Source organism: Haplochromis burtoni, unplaced genomic scaffold, assembly GCF_018398535.1.
Source record: "Haplochromis burtoni strain Fernald_Lab_line unplaced genomic scaffold, NCSU_Asbu1 Contig_60, whole genome shotgun sequence".
NCBI classification, from domain to species: Eukaryota; Metazoa; Chordata; class Actinopteri; order Cichliformes; family Cichlidae; genus Haplochromis; species Haplochromis burtoni.
Window position 1 is genome coordinate 2000808 of NW_024582421.1, and position 16955 is coordinate 2017762.

General features: G+C 42.4%; 2 protein-coding genes across 3 annotated transcripts; both read right to left on the reverse strand.

The window, feature by feature from the left end:
• Positions 1-230: 230 nt before the first annotated feature.
• bpifcl (BPI fold containing family C, like) lies at positions 231-5932 on the reverse strand. Of its 2 annotated transcripts, none has more exons than XM_014339683.2 (16): positions 5796-5932; positions 5564-5697; positions 5325-5436; positions 4999-5130; positions 4112-4267; positions 3962-4025; positions 3774-3834; positions 3563-3654; positions 3205-3381; positions 3044-3103; positions 1573-1740; positions 1290-1357; positions 1162-1204; positions 1015-1075; positions 718-794; positions 231-614 (listed from the first exon to the last, which is right to left on the reverse strand). In XM_014339683.2, the coding sequence occupies exons 2-16, from the start codon at positions 5661-5663 to the stop codon at positions 570-572; spliced, it is 1416 nt and encodes a 471-aa protein (XP_014195169.1). In that variant the 5' UTR covers positions 5664-5697; positions 5796-5932; the 3' UTR covers positions 231-569. The 2 variants fall into 2 exon arrangements, with proteins under 2 accessions (XP_014195169.1, XP_014195170.1); XM_014339684.2 differs by having other exon boundaries at positions 5564-5700; positions 5796-5931.
• Positions 5933-6572: 640 nt separating this feature from the next.
• LOC102295106 (vesicular inhibitory amino acid transporter) lies at positions 6573-10287 on the reverse strand. Its single transcript, XM_005941138.3, has 2 exons — positions 9343-10287; positions 6573-8612 (listed from the first exon to the last, which is right to left on the reverse strand). Exons 1-2 carry the CDS (start codon positions 9721-9723, stop codon positions 7425-7427), a joined length of 1569 nt encoding a protein of 522 aa, XP_005941200.1. The 5' UTR covers positions 9724-10287; the 3' UTR covers positions 6573-7424.
• Between the last annotated feature and the right edge of the window lie 6668 nt (positions 10288-16955).

Here is a 16955-nt window from a genome sequence, read left to right on the forward strand (position 1 = left end):
CACCAGACCTCTGTCCAGTAACCACAAATCTATTTTTGTTTTTACAGGGAATTGGCACAGCGAACAAATCATGTCAACATGGACCAAAACATCTGAGGAAAGTTTCCAGCACCTCGATGAAGGATTATAAGAGGCAGTTCTGAAAGTAAAAGAGGGTCCATGAGGGTGTGCCTAATAAAGTGACCGGTGAGTGTACGTGTCTATAAAGTCCTCTAAAGTTATGACAGAAGTTGTTTTTAATCCTTTATTCACTCGTCTTCACATCATTATTTTCATCAGAGAATCTAAAAGAAGTTTTAAAAATAGATGTTGTCACTAAGAGAAAAGAAGTCTGGCAGCTCCACTTAGGAAGCGTTTCAAAAGTTGCAAATAAGATGTGCAAATTTCAAGCCAAGTTTTTTTTGATTATGTACTTCAAAGCATGATTTTCAATCCAGACATGAGGAGACAGCATTAGGGCTGTTACTACAGATTCATTCATTCACATTCATTTTGATTGGTGGTCGGAGGTTTGATGAGGAACTGTGACGAGGAGCAGCCATGTTTGGTGTTTGTCAGTTGAAGCGTCTCTACGTTAGCGACACCTGCACGTCTGAAGAGATTAATATGAATCCCTGTTTGGGACAAAGACAGTGGTCAGCCCGAAGATGAATTCTGCTCTGAGTTATAGATTCATTCAAAGACCAAAGCATTGTGTGTTCTCCTAAAAGTACCGACCTTCTCCTTCTTCAGAACCGAGTTGACCAGCTGTGCATGTTTTGTCCCGAGGACAAGAAATCCTTCTCCCAGTTTCTCTGTCACAGAAAAAAACAAGTCAGGAAAGGAGCAACACTGTTTCCAAACAGCGAGCCTCCCCCTTTGTTAGATTGAAGAGAAGGGGAAGTGCTTCGTATCTGCCCTGCGTTGCTCTAGTTTACGGAAACTGCTTGACATAATACACATTGTTTTTTAGATAAATGTCATGAAGAAGTGGAAGTAGCACAAAGTGGCAAAAATGAAGTATCTAAGACTCACGGTTCACTCTAATCAGTACAATTTCCCCCCCCTTCCTCGCCAGGAATTCAAGAGAGTCAGTCTGCAAAGAGAAAAACACGCTGTTGACCTGTGACCAACAGAAAATCTGCTGTTTTTACTTGTTTATTTAATTTTGGGGACATTTACCTTGAAAGTCCCCACTTCACTCGACGCAAGGGTCAGCGTCAGACTGGAAGAATACAGTGTCATTATTTTTAGAATGAAGTTTAAGAAGTTGAGCTCAGTTTTGCAGTTTAACACTTGCTTATGCTTACTTATCCATCTTCACAGAGCCTTTCAGTTTTCCGTCATCGATCCACAATTCGCTACTGAATTTGGAGTCCTGGAACCAAAAAAAAAGGATTATATTTCAGTAGCAACAAATGTTAATTTCTGTTACCATTAATCTGTCATATTTTGTAGTCGATCAGTGCTGCTAAAAAAATGTCAGAAATCATAAAGAATGCATGCTGCAGTTTAAGTTGGTCCAAACTTTGATATCAACCCTAAAGATAATATAGTGAGTACAGCGAAGGTCCAACAAACAAAAGTACTCACAACATTGATGGTGAACACCGGGATCTGGGTACCATTGGGTAGGATGACGGAGGCCTTCGCAACAGCCTTGATGGTGACGTTAACGGCATCAGGCTGGATGGAAAAATTTGGAGCCTCTTGGGCATAAACCAGAACACTCATCAGCATATCTGGATACATCTCGGCAAGCTGCAAAGTGAACAAGTAACAAGTGTAAACACTTTATTCTTGACTGTATCGAACTTAAAGAGAAAGTAGTATAAATTAAGCAAACTACTGCTAAGTAAGTGAGGTAACGGAGTCCTGATGAAACCAAATGAGTCCCAGATGAAGATAAAGACACAAAGCTAATCATATGAACTGAATTAAAGTGGGGGTTTTTTAATACGTGCAAAGACAAAACACACAAGAGGCCACAGAGTGTTTCATCGACTTCTCCCGGAGGTCATACTAGAAAAGGGATGTTTACCTAAGTACTTGAGACAGGCATGGAAGACATACTTCCTCTCTTAGCCCATTTGTAAAATACTTTCACTTCCACGATAGCAAAACTTAGCTGTCTTGATTTTTTAAATAGTTTTTGTGACTAGTTATCGGCATAGTGTATGTTTGTTTTTCAAGCTGGTTGGTTTTATCATGCTTGTCATTTTGTATGCAAAGATATTTTAACATATCTGTTAAAACATCTTTGTATACAAGCTTCTGAATGAATGACAAATGTAACGTGATCGTTGGTGTTAGACGGATCGGTCTGAGGATTTCATAAACTGCTGATCTGCAGGGATTTTCCAGCGTAACCATGTCGAGGATTTACGTGAATGAGGTGAAAAAATGGTCGGAAAAAGAGGAAATATCCAGTGAACAGAGAACAGTGAACTGTCCTCACAGTCACCCAACAGAACTGTTGGGTTTAACACTTAAACCCCGCTGACTCAGAGACCAATCACTTGTGTACAAAAGCAAGACCACAGCGCTTTCTGTCTTTTACTTGCTGCAAGGGGAGATCTTCTCTGATCTGATCTTAGCCCAACTCCAACTCCCGCCTTCCTTCGCAGCTAAAACACTCATATGTGAACATGCGTCGTGTGTGTCTGCAACAGTGAACATGTGATGTGTGTGTGAATGTGTGTGTGTGTCTGTGAGCATGTCAGTGATATGTGAGTGTAGGTGACACACAAAATTAACTCTATACATTTTAATTTTATTTTAGTTGGGTTTAAAAATGTTTACAAAATTAGCTTATAAGTTTTTTTATGTTAGCCTAGTAAAATCTTTTTCTAGCTTTAATTTTTCATTTCGTTTTATTTAACCATATCAACCTTGGTCAGGGTGCTTTGAAAACATTAAACGTGAAAACGAATTGAAAAATAAATCTGAGCGAATGCAATGATGTTTGAAGTATCGTTGTTTTGCAGGGTGAACATCATCATGTAGTGTTTCTGGGATTACTTTTCAGTGTTGCCAAATGTAACCCTGACACAAACAGACTTACCTTTGGAATGAATTTTCCCAATGAGGTGGTATTCAAGTGCACTGGAGATATCGCAGGGATCTGAGAGGATAAAATAACGTCTCTTAACCACACACTTCACCTCAAACTTGAACTGTTTTGCTTTTAACTGTCTTTTATTTTTAGTATGTGTGTTCACTTACCATGCTGTCATTGATGAGGAGCTGAAGCAATTTAGCTGAGAAGTATGCATAGGAAGCAGAGTTCAGAGTGAAATCAGACATGCCCACTGACAGCATGTAGCTCGGCTCGTCCGGCATGGTGAAAGGCTGGGCCTCAAAGGGAGGCTCGACCGGAGCTTTGATATTGTAAAACTCCCCCTTTAATTAAAAAAATTGATCAAATAAAACGAAATATCATTATTTTGAAATTCTTATTCCTTTCTCAATGTTTTTTCATAAGCTTTCATTATAAAATATAGTTGCATATGTTGGCTTGTAGATGGACTGTTATGAGAAGCCCGGGACATTAACATAGAAACTGGAAAATGTGTATCCTTACCTTAAGGCCCACATTCATACTTGAAGCACCGATGATAGGGATGTCAGTGAGAGGAAGGGCAAGAGAGAGAACTTCATTCACATCGACTGAAACTGAGCAGAGTGAGAAAAAAGCCTTATTCCTTTATACATTTAAAATGCTGTTATTTTATTATTCTGTTCACTAATTTGTGGCCCACAGTTTTCCTCTTTGTAATTAGGAGCTGCAGTACCGTTCATGACATGCAGGAGGTTCTCAAAGCTTTCAATGTTTTCTTCCACACCGGGACACAGCTAGGGAGAAAACACAGCAAAGTCCTGGTGTTTTAACAGCACATTTCAGTGAACATTATGTGACGATCATACAGAAAAGCTCAAGCATCCACTAACACATGCGATGAAGCTGTAGAGAAGCACTCACTCTTTTCTGTATTTCATCTCTTATCCGTCCCTTGAAGTGTTCCACAAACGGTTGGAAGATGAAACTGTTCACAAATAGAAAGCCAAGGTTTACATCATACATGAAATCCCCACCACCTCCCCGTGTCTCCCTCTTTCTGCTCTACTGTACCTTGCTCCACCATGAAATTCTATGTCCACATCTCCAACCTGAGCGTCACAGCTGATGCTGCTGACAGACAGATGCCCGTCAGCTTCTTTCCCCAGCTGCACCACAGAGGTCACATCTACGTTAAATATAGCCATATCAAACGTCCCGCCATCGTTTCTGGATATACAAAATACAAACACAGTGCATTGTTGGTGCTGGTGAACACTTATTCACACAACATCTGCTTTCAAAGGCGCTGAAACATCTGTCACTTGTGCATATGTGGCGTATCTTACAACAGGCATCTGATAGAGTTTACAAATTAGGTCTCATGTTTAATATAGATGTGAAATGTTCCCTCTTTACTTCCCTGCTTAGAGAACATTCAAATGTGTTACATGGAAACTAAGTTTGGAAAAGCATCAGTAGATTAAAGCTGTAATTAATATTTGGGTTTAGTGCTGTAAGTTACTCTAACCCCCTGTTGTTAGATGATAAAACAGAAAATATCACAGGTTTTGTAAACAGCTTAAAATACAGGTGATAAGCTTTCAGGTTTAACATAACTCAGATGCCAGCTGTGTTAGAAAAGGCGAGCGGAACCTCACCTCGCCAGAGACTATCTTTAAAAAAACACTATAGCTTCAAACACTTACTATCACTATCACTAACACTTCCTCATTTATACTTCACGTCTGCTTCTGTACATTACAGATTTAAATCACACTATAGTCAGTGGTTTTTAAAAAAAAAGGATGTGTTAAAAGGGATGATCAGATTGTCTCACGTGTTTTATTTTTTTGTTTTTTGGATGATGATTTGTTTTGTACCCAAATGGAACATGTTAAGAAATTACACCCTATAATCCTACTGTACAAAAGCTTGTATTTTACACATAGAAAACTCACATTAAGCCAAAATGTGTTCTCCACCCGCCTGTTATTGCAATAGAGAGGTCTGAGATGGTTGTCTTGAATCCTGGGGGATTCTGAAGGAACTCGACAGAAGGCTCTGGTAAGTCACATTTTACTATGGTGATGCTAGAACGCAAAGGGAGAGCAGAGACAAACCAGAGGTTACAAAGCTGAGGAATATCAGTCATGTGAGTGAAATAAAGACTCCTGCTGGCTAACATGCATGTGCTGAAATTTTCATAACAAATGCTGATTCCTTCTATAGAGGATATTTTAGATTCTTAGATTTTGTACTTGTAGAACATGGAATGCGATCCTACCCTGTTAGAGTGTAGTCAACGTCCCCGAATACGATGTGAACACTGCCGGTGATGTCAGGGAAAGTGATTGTACTCAACCTTTCCTGAATCCAGTCTGCAGCTGCATGCTTCCCTGGGACAAACAGCACTTGCATAAAATTTCAGTTGTTGTGAATAAAACTGATCATTTATTAACAGACTTGTGTTTACACAACCTTAACAGCTAAGTGAAAACAAGCGCCGATCCCACATATCCTTACCGTACTGAAGCCCCTTGTTGGTCAGGACAACTTGCACTGCAGGATTTTCTCCACAAACGCAGGAGAGGAGGCTGAGCACTACTGTCACAGATAGAAGCATTTTCCTCTGCCGTTTGTGGTGCAAACAAACAGTGCTGCTGTCAAAGACATTTACATTTTGGTGTGGGAAAGTAAACTCTCAACTCAAACGTGCACAGCAAACCTGTTGAGATAAATCACACAGGTATCATACCTGAAATGCGGGATGAACTTGCCAAATTCAGCTCTTCAGAGTTGCTCAGCATGTGCAAACATGTCGCCTCAGCCTCTCCGCGCTGTTTTTCTTCTTTAATTTCCTGTGTCACTGAGAAGTGAAACTCACAGACATCTAACAATACCCCGGGCCCCTCCTGCAGTCGTTCTCTGTTTATGTCGGTGTGACAAAGAGGAAGCAGTTGTTTGATTCTGCCCTGTCTGCATTGAACACATGGGTGGTATCACTTCTAAGAAAACCAATTTAGTTAAGCCAAATAGGACTGATGAGCAGAAAGAAAATTTCCCCTCCATCTGCACTGGAAGCACAGCAGCCATAACCAGTAATTTTTGGAGGTAGATTAAAAGTATTCTTTAAAACAAAAAAGTCACTGTACCAACATCCTCATTCTCAGAATAAATGCAAATCATAGCTGTATGCTTATAAAAGGAAGTGAAATTTATCTGTTTACTTTTAGATTATTTAACTTTTTTAAAGTTAAACAGCAATTGTGCTCAGATTGATCACATCTACAATAGGATTAATAACAAATGTGCTATGTTTTCCCACTGTTTGCCACTTGCAGTTTTATAGGTTTATGCTGTCTGTCATGAACTGATTATACTGGAAAATGTAGAAATGTACCTCCACCCCACTTTCAGTGCCTCCACTTCACATTGTGAAAAGGCGAAGTGGCAACAACTTATTCTTAATGAGGAAGTTTAGCAGAGGTTAAGCTAAATAAAGAAGAGAAAAGGTAAGAAAAGATTGAAATCACCAGCCATAAAATATCTCATTTATTTATCTCTTGATTCAACAAATACTCTTTTGTCTCACATACCATGATTAGTTCCATTAATTCACAACTGACAAGTTCAATAGGAACAGAATATTATCAGACATTTTTTTTTGTTCTCCATATATAACACAGTTAGGACCCACTTGCTTGCACTTGAATTCACGTCATCCAGAATGACACTTGAAACACCAAGAAAACAAACAGCAAGGACTACTATAGGCATAAAATGAAAAGAAACAACAAAAAAAGAAACACAAAACCAAAAACCGACTGGAAAAAAAAATCATTCTGTTCAAACCACTACACACAAGTTATTCATGGTTTATGGTGCACCATCTGATCGGATGGGTGCTTTAGTCTTGTATTTTCTCTGAAGTGGGGGGGATACTGATATCTAGCAGTTCAACAAACCAGCAAGAACATAATCACTCCATTGTTTTTCCACATATTTCATTCCCCAGATATAAACACTACACGCACACAGTTAGACCCGTGTCGGGCTTTTTAACTGGATCTTTGCATGAAGACTGACACTTGACAGGCTTTTTAAAATGCCTGCATATTCATTCACCCCCTATCATGCAGGAGGTTGTGTTCCTCTGTCCAGTTAAAGAAACACGTTTTCTGGAATGAGTAGACTACTTTACACTATGACTGTAGAGTTTATTATTGCACATTATCACGAAGGCAAAAATAATAAAATAAAAAAAGATGTACAATTCACACAAATAATCCTCCTCAAGAGATTATGCCAAGTCCTCAGTGCGGTGTTTTCGTCAGGAGTGCGTTATTTTAGGACAATTGCCCTTCACAGGCCCTCTCTGAAGTTCTCAGTCGTGGATGTCATACCTGAACGCCTCTATGAGACCTTCAATGGAATGGATGAAGCCAGATATGGCACATATGCCCCCAATGATGAAAATGGAAACGTCGAAGAAGACGTGGTGCCACAGGAGGTTTCTCCATTGGAGCTTTAGGTGGAAGAGGCTTGGCAAGAGGAAGCACAGGCCAGCACCGGTGAGGCTCCCAGTTAAGCCCATAAGAAGGGCGAAATGGGGGACAAAGACAGCCATAAGCAAGGTAAAGACCACCAGGGCGACTCTGAGGCCCAGGCCCCATGATTTCAACTGCCCTCCGGGGCCGTAGCAGTCTGGAAAGAGGGCTCTCCCGCCATCCTGGAACAAAGATTTCTCTAGAACTTCAACTGCAGCAAAGAACGGCAGAGGGTAAGAAAGCAACGCCTTGGAGACGAGGAAGAGATTCACCACAGCCCGGATAGTTGAAGGCAGGTTATCCGTGATGACCTCTTTGGTGGCATCTGCCCATGTCAAGTAGGCCACCAAGGCGAAGAGGCCCTTGAGCACGCAGGCCGCAATGTGAGTCCAGTCCATCATACAGTGGAACTCGCTGGGCTTCTGCATGTTTCCTTCCAGCGATGGGAGGAAGATCTGGGAGGTGTAGCTGAACACGATGATGCCGATGGAAATGGGGAATTTCTTCACATCGATGTAAAACTTGACCTTCTCCCAGGCCCACTCTCGAGCCCTGGAGAGGCAGTAGGCAATCACCAGGATGTTGATGACGAAGTGGGCCAGCGTGCAGAGCAAGCTGAACTTGGACACGGCCTTGAGGTTCTTCAGGAACGCGCATGGCAGGAGCGCGGCCGTGGCCACCACAGACCAGGCTTTCTGTGAAACCGGAAACCCCGGGAAGCTGTTGTACATCAGGTTTCCGCTGACCACCACGTAAAGAATGCACGTCATGACCAGCTCGATGATCTGAGCCACGTTCACGACGTGGCCACCCAGGGCCGGGAAGCGGGGCGCGCAGCAGGCGTTCGCGATGTCCACGTAAGAGTCCCTCACGCGCACTTTAATGCCGTCCTCGTTCTCTTCGTACAGACACGCGATGAGGATTTTGCCAGTGTAGCAGCACACCACAGCCGCGAAGATGATGAGGAAGAGGCCGAGGTAGCCGCCGTGGAGGATGGCGTACGGCAGGCCGAGGACAAACATGCCCTGCGGAAAGAGAAGCGCAGTTAAATGGTAATGGACGAGACCCACATCGCAGTGACAGGCCGAGCTAACCCAGGCATGCAAGGACCAGCTCGTCTTATATAATAACAGCCTAAATTTGTATTTAAAAATAACGCAACAGGAAAAATTGTCACCACGGATTATTTTAAATTAAACTGCAATAATATGTCCGATACCTGATCTGTACTAAATAATAGATCGAATTAAAGCATTTAAGGAAAATTCCAAAACGAATTTTCAAATTCATTTGATTGAGCTTTTTAATTTGATGGAGGCTCTGATAAGCACGTGGGTGCTATTCAGCCTCCAGGCTATCAAAGTCAAGCAGATCCCGCCTGCAGCTCCACTGATAAAAAGATTTGAATAAATACATTTTAAGACCCACGCACTGCAACGGATTTACGCTCAAACCACGAATTCGAGGTGAAGCCGAAGCTTGGAGCTAACTGATAAAATGTAGCTTAACGGGCCCTTTACATTTGAAACCTTTTATAGTTTCATCGCACAAAATTAAAGGTGACTAACTCTAATTTTGGCTTGTGTGGAATTATTTGGATACCATGAGCATCATCCTATTTTCCAGCTTAAATATTAAATGTGAAAATATGAAGTCTTCAAGGTGACTTTATGTGCGGTTGCAGGCCTAATATGGCCGTGCAGCACATGGTACTTTTGCACTCACGCGTGCAGGATGACAGTAATCACGGCCTACCTGAATGGCGTTGGTGACGTTCCAGCCAGCTTCCCATGACGTGATTTTTGGCTTGTCTTCTTCCAGAGAGCCTGCTGTCTTCAGGGACGAGGGCCTCGGCCCGGTGCCGTCTCTCTGGTAGTGGCTGTCTCCCTCCAGCTCCCCATCTCCCTCCATCTGCCCCCCTTCCTCTTCTCCTTGAAGGACATCCATCTGCATACCTTGCCTGTAGTCATAATCCAAGTCGTCGCACTCCGCGAAACCCAAACCCTCCTCGTCCGTAGCGGCCTGGAAGCCCAGTCTGGCGAACACCCCACTGACCTTGGCCTGAGATTTGTTGGACACCGTGTGGGCCGCATTGGTCAGTTTGTTGGTGAGCTTGTGTCGGATTAGGTGAGCCATCTCTTTCGGAAAGAAAATCCGTTCTACAGTTAAATAGGACGCGTAAAAAGCGCAGATTCAGGTGTATGCAGGACAATTTCTTTGATTGTTTTACTTTTTTTACCCCCTACAGTGAAACCATGCCTGTTGCCTCTTCGATGTGACTGCAAAATAAACTAACCAGCATTCTAACGGCTGCCTAACCGATTTACTCAAAGCTTAAAAAATATCCTCAGCTGCTTTTCTTGGCTTGTTTATCCATATTACCTCCCTTAATAAAAACACTCCTTGGCATCTGCCTCAACGAAGAAGCGCCTGAGATCAGACACAAAACGAAAAAATATTTCCATTCGTCGTTAAAAATGTCAATTTTGCATTTTTTCCTCCCCACATACACAAAGCAATCCTCTCAGTTTGGAGTCTTGTAGGCGACAACGTGAGCGCAGGAATCTCCGCACCACCCAGAGAGGGAGAGAGGGAGCGAGAGGGGCGTGCACGTGTCCGCACAGAGTGCCAGTGTAAGGCTCGCGCGCAGCAGAACCGTCACGGGTGGCGTGGAGAGACATAGATAGAGAGAGAGGGAGAGAGAGAGAGATCTCATCTGGGGTTGACCGACCGAACAATCACGAAAATAAAAGCGTTCAGGCCATTTAAATACATCAGTGTCACAGAAGTTTGACATCACGCATGAATGAAAACACCAGACATTTCACCTGCTCATCCCGTCAACAGGTCCACGGACACCGATACCAACAAACGGCGGGTGTGATGTGATGAAACAAACCTCCACCCTTTATCCAAACCTGCTGTGTGGCTGTGTAAAAATAACTGAACTGGAAAGGCTATTTTTGAGTTTCCGAGTGCTCGTCTGGACGTCTGGAATACCTCAAATACGCCGATATGACAAATAAACAATGTCGTCTACAAAGGCGTGAATAATCGCGATATTCTTCTTTAAAAAAGAAATTAAATAAAAAAAATTCTCTTCCAACACTTGAAATCTATCCTAATTTTGTGAAATGAAGCACGATGACTGCGCCATATCTCGCTATATCAATCGACACAGCGCACAGCGAATTTTCTCTGTTTTCTGTAAAAGACAAAAGGCCCCAGCGTGCCACCTTTAAAAATTTTTATGGTCCTACATAAAACATGTTTTGTTAACAACAAAAAATATCGATGAATATTACACATTTCCATGTGTAATATTTTATGTAATGAAAACAGAAGAGGTGAGAGAAACGAAGCATGTTAATTTGGGGCAAATATTGAAATGAGTCAAACTTAAATTTATCTCATGGTTTATTTGTGTGTTACGTGCACGCACACAGCAACAGACTTTGCATTTCCTGCCAGCAGCTCTACTCCAGATGAGCGTGATCAGCAGGTTGGGGGAAGGATGCAACTCGTTGCGCATCCTGCTGCAGGCCAGTTGCTGAATGCGCACCACGGACAGTTCCGAGGACAGCTCCGCGGACAGCTCCACAATCACACAGAAAATATGTACCAAAGAAGCAGTCGTTAAAATGCAACACAACACGGGCAACATCGAATCTATACAATAATTATTTTCTCTCGTTGAGCTGCTTTCATCTAAAAACGACATTGAAAATCTCAGTTTAAGGGAATATTTCTTCTCCACCTCAGATGTGATCAAGCGCCCTTAGGCGACTGTTGTTGTGATTTGGCGCTGTATAAATAAAATTGAATTGAATTGAATCCTTGCGAATACGAAGCATCTCATTTGTCCCTCCGTAATTTGCTGTGACAAGACAGCAAAACTGTCATCACATTTTTGCCTCTGTGGCAAAAACGTAGCCCTCCGTGGCAGGAAGGCTGAAAAATACAGACATTCTCCCTGAGCTGTGATTTTTGAGCTTCTAAAATATGAACAATCTTTGTGACGCCTGTTTACAACTGTGATTAAATTGATTGCAATTGTGATGATCTGAAAAGAACAAACCATTGCGAAACACAGGCCCAAATGTTTTAACGAGCATCATTACAAGAAAAAAAAAAAAAAAAAACGGGCGAGAGATCTAAATTTAGAAACGAGCCAGAGGACAGTAAAAGTTCCGCATATTTTCATGCTTGGCTTGAGCTGCTTTGCCAGCTGCTATTTGTGTTCAGGCCAACACAGTTTTTGTTAGTGAGTGTGTGTCATCATGTCTGAGTGTGTGTGTGTGTAGGACGGTGAGGAGCTGGGATGAGACCTTGAGGCGCTTCTCCCTCCCCCCATGACACGCGCAGTCCCCGGGCTAACGCCGGGACAGGATCGCTGCAAATGTCACACACACGGGCGCGCACACCACTGCAAACACGCAGCTCTGGTACATTCAGCTCCATCCGACATAAAAACTCGCTGCTTCCACTCGAAAATAATATCAGTAACAGTGAAACAGATTAAAAAGGGAAATAAAAGTGATAAAATAAAAGCCCGGATTAAATCCTGTCGAACAGAATAGATTTATATTTCGCTTCCCCTTGAAGAAAATAAATCGATTTTCAGTTTGACTTTTTTTTTCTTTCAAACTGAGCTACTTTAGCACTGGCTTCTGGGGCGAGCAGTATAGCTTCCAGGCTACAAAGAGAAGGATTAATTCAGACTCCGTGTGTGTGTGTGTGTAGGCCTGAAATAGGAGAGGCTCACAGCCCCGTCTAACAGCCGTGCAGTGCTGACTGGGAGCAATAATCTCTGATAGTTGCCATGGCCACAGTAATTGGACAGGGTGTGCGCGCGTGTGCTTTGAGATTTCGGAGAAAAGAGTTTTTGTTTCAGCACCGGTCGGGGTTTTTTTTTTCTGTCTGAAGGCTTAAATCGAACCTTTCCCTTCATTAATGTATAAATTAAAGCTGCACTGTTGAGAAACAAACAGACATTTTTATATGCAGCTGCATAAACCCATATCAAGCAACACCGATCCACTGATTAGTTAAATACAAATCATAAAATTGAGGGGGAAAAAAATCAGAAATAAACACAAAAAAATCATGAATATTATTAATATGTGACTGTAAATATATTTTATTGTAAATCCAGTGTCTCACATGTTGTTTCGAGTCCACCTCGGGTAAGTAGAGGAGTGAGGGAATATAGGCAGTGGATCAAACCACTGTGAGGCGTTTCATGGGGAGGTCAAACGGCATTGTTGGTATAATTAGCACATAAGATTTCAGTGCATTTTATTTTATTTTGTAACATTGTGGATTTCATTGCTCACAATGATGATTTGCAGCAATGGAGGCGAAAAATACAGTTTCACTGTTTGTGTTTTTTGTTTTTTTTTGTCCCCCCCAAAAGTCGGATCTTGTTCCCTTCTATGACTGTAATTTCTGCACATGGCTCCACTAAAAATTACATTCATTACTACTTGATTTTGTTACACACCTCACTTAAACCCCAGCAGCCCACTCATGCTTATATCAAGGTTTTTATTCTACAATGACACACTGGCAGATTCGTCTGAAAGAACAGAGTTTGCTGCAGTTATTCGACCACACTATTTTGGCCTGTGTGGAAATACAAAGTTGGATGGGCCTATCGTGACTAATTCTGGTGGCTGTGAATGAACAGGTGCTTTTCAGGGCGGGGTTTGTGAATGAGCACGTCCTTCTACAGCTTTGCTCAACCGGATGAGAAGTTGGATTAGCCAGGCTAGTGAGAACACCTGTATGGCTGGAAGGCCCAAACGTGTATTATTTTTCTTAAATACCCAGCGGATGAAATAACCAATAACAAATTAAAATTTTAGAAATACCCTTTTTCACAGTCTCTCTCTCTCATACACACATATCTGATGCATGGATAGTGACAGGTGCACAAACACAGTCATCACTCTGTGGCCCAAAAAGATCTGCTAGGCTTACAGGGCCAGGCACTGAAGAGAGCGGTAGTGACAAACCCTGTGTGTGTGTGTTTTGGTATGTGATGAGAGAGAGAGAGACAGAGAGACAAAGGAGTGCAGTTTACTGTGTATGCGTCTCAGCGTGTGTGCTTGAATGCGCAGACGTGACAGGGCGCAGAGGAGAGTCACAGAGGTTGCAGCGTGCCTCTGCTATATCAGAAGTGTTCAGAGTCAGAGTCGTTACATAAACTGGTCTCTCTTCCTGCTTTCTTCGTTTCTTAACACTACCACAAACGCAGCAGTTACTGACAGTATTATCTGATTTGCTCTAATCGCAGTAATTCTTTCCCAAACCTTATCCTCAGCCGAATCTTATCCCAACCTTAAACCGAGTTTTCAATCAGAAATCTAGTTACATTACATTTGATTTGATCTCAAAATACGCGAAGACACATGACTCTGTCCAAACCAGTGCAAACGAACATTTTTAAATACTGTAGTAATTTAAAATGTATATACTACATTCTGTAGTATGGATTATAAACCATCCAACTAGGGGTTCACTGGAAATCACTGAAAATGTGTGTGTGTGTGATCAAATGATCAGTTAAACAGGTCTGTAAAATGACGGTTTTCAGCGAGTAACACTCGAATTTAAAAAAGAAAAGAGAAAAAAGAGAAAAAAAGAAAAAACAAATGAGGAAAAATGCACTTATTGGCTTTGGCACTGCTGCAGGCTTCTTAATTGTGCTCCTGCCATAAATGACACAAACCTAAACAAACGACCAAGGATGGTTAAAGCTGCCTCCTCAATTACAAAAAGAAAAGTGATAAAAGGAGGGATGTCTCCTAATTCCGTGCTGATGTGGGCCAAAAGAAAGTTCTGTGTTGCCATGACAACGGAATTAAAATGAGTTCAGAATGCTGTGACTCACGGTCACACACTTAATCCACACTGACGGATGTTTTTCCTCCCAAAACTGTGTGCGGGGGGAAAAAAACAAAAATATTCTGAAGGAGAAACTGTGTCCTGCTGTAAGGAGGTGAAGCCCTGCCCATTACCCACTACCCACTGACTAACTGCATCTCATCATAGTGAGACTTATCGTCGCTGATAAATCACCGATGTATTCATAAACATTTTTAATGAAACAGGGCCTTTATAACACGCCCCCTCCCTTTCAGTGGGGACTGTCTGTTCATTCTTCCACAAAATGGAGGCTGCCTGGCATCACGCGTGGCACTCCCATAGTGCTTGTAGCCTATCAGTTGCCCCCTCCTCATCACTGCTGCCTGGATGACAAGCACAACAAGCATAAAGCTGCAAGCGCTGTGCACAGACAGCAGCACAAAGTCACGTCTCGCCTCCTAGGAGGAATGGACGCCTGTGTGTGTGTGTGTGTGTGTGTGTGTGTGTGTGTGTGTGTGTGTGTGTGTGTGTGTGTGTGTGTGTGTGTGTGTGTGTGTGTGTTTTTGAAAGGACAGAATGTAGGAAGGGGATGAATTTTTCTCTGTGTGTGGATAGTATGGATGCGGTTGTGTGTGTTTGTGTCTTACCAGTGGTATGTAGTCATGTGTGTGTGTGTGTGTCTGAGAGGGTGATGTGACCCAGATCTGCTTATTAGCATCAGGAGGAAGGGGCGGCAGTCACTTAGAGCTTTGTGCCTGAGCAGTGAACTGTGCTCGTGCTTTAGTGACACACCATCATACTGTAACCCCCCCACCTCTCTCTCTCTCTCTCTCTCTCTCTCTCTCTCTCTCTCTCTCTCTCACGAACACACACACCTTTATCTTCCTCCCCAACGTGTCTCTGCTATCCAGGAAATAATGCTGCCCCCAAAAAACATGTTATCTGATTATCTGTATAAGTGTCCGTTTATTTGAGAGAAGGCACGGTGGTTAGCACTGTTGCCGCACAGCAAGAAGGTCCTGAGTTCAATTCCACCATCAGGCCGGGGTCTTTCTGTGTGGAGTTTGCATGTTCTCCCCGTGTTTGCGTGGGTTCTCTCCGGGTACTCCGGCTTCCTCCCACCGTCCAAAGACATGCAGCTTGTGGGGATAGGTTAATTGATTAATCCAAATTGCCACTAGGTGTGAATGTGCAAGTGAGTGTGAATGGTTGTCTGTCCCTATGTGTTAGCCCTGCGACAGACTGGCGACCTGTCCAGGGTGTACCCCGCCTTTCGCCCTATGACAGCTGGGATAGGCTCCAGCGCCCCCCGCGACCCTGAAAAGGATAAGCGGAAGCGAATGGATGGATATTTGAGAGAAAAGCTAAATAAAAAGTGTATCATAATAATAATAATCAGCAGAGCTCCTGGGCTGGATTTGCACAATATTGGCCCTTCAGTCTTGTATTTCAGTCTTCAGTATTTTAATGGTTTAACTGAGTGTGTTTGCCTTTTGTGTGCATTCGCTGTGTTTCAGTTTCACAGGATGTGAAGTAGATGAAGTGTACATTTGCACATGGTGGGCATAATGGTTACAAAAACAAAGAATAAGAAACTGCAAGAAGAAAAGATGAAGATAAAGAAACGATTCTTCCATTTTAATACTTGACAAAACATCTTTTTTTGCATCTCGTGTCTCATTTTCTGCCACAGTGGGTTCCATTTCCATTAAGATAATGCAGCGGATGGCTGATCTGAATGGAAGCCGACTGGGACGTACAGTAGCTCTCATGTGCAGGTGCCCCACATATCCAGCTGAGGCTTTGCCTGGTCAGCTGAGAGTAACAGGATGGCAGACGGAAACAATCCAGGAATTTTACTGGTGAAATAACAGATTGAATGGCTTCAGCTTATACTGCGTGTGTAAAAAATAAAACAAAACAACAATTGTAACATGAATTTTAGTTTGCACACAGACTGAAATGGCTCCAGTGGTTAGAGCCAGAGCTTCAGACTAGAGGGAAAAATCTTGTTAAAGCCAATTATATTATTCTAGAGAGGAGTTAATATTCTTGTATTACGAGATTGAAGATATAGACTTACCAAAAAAAATCTGTATGTTTAATAACAGATCTAATCCGAGAATCTGGCTATAATAACTCAAATATGAACTATGAATGAAAATATGAGCACATAAATTACCCTCGCACGGTGACGTACGACCTCTAGTGGTGAAATGCAGGTATATTTATGTCATTTTTCTATAAATGTGGATACAAATCGTGGTAATGTGCGTCTCTTTCTGCTCCTGCGTTCCAGCACAAGTTTCCAACATTAGAACATTTTAAACATCTACGCTTGTCTGCTACCACATTCCCACACACTTTACCCTCTGTTTTTCGGGACCCATTTCCAAGGGCGTAGATTTGGTTTTGGCATTGTTGTGAACGGATGATTCAACCACCGAACCCTGTCCTGTTTCTCCCCCCCTTAAATTATTTTTGTCTTTGCTTTTTGA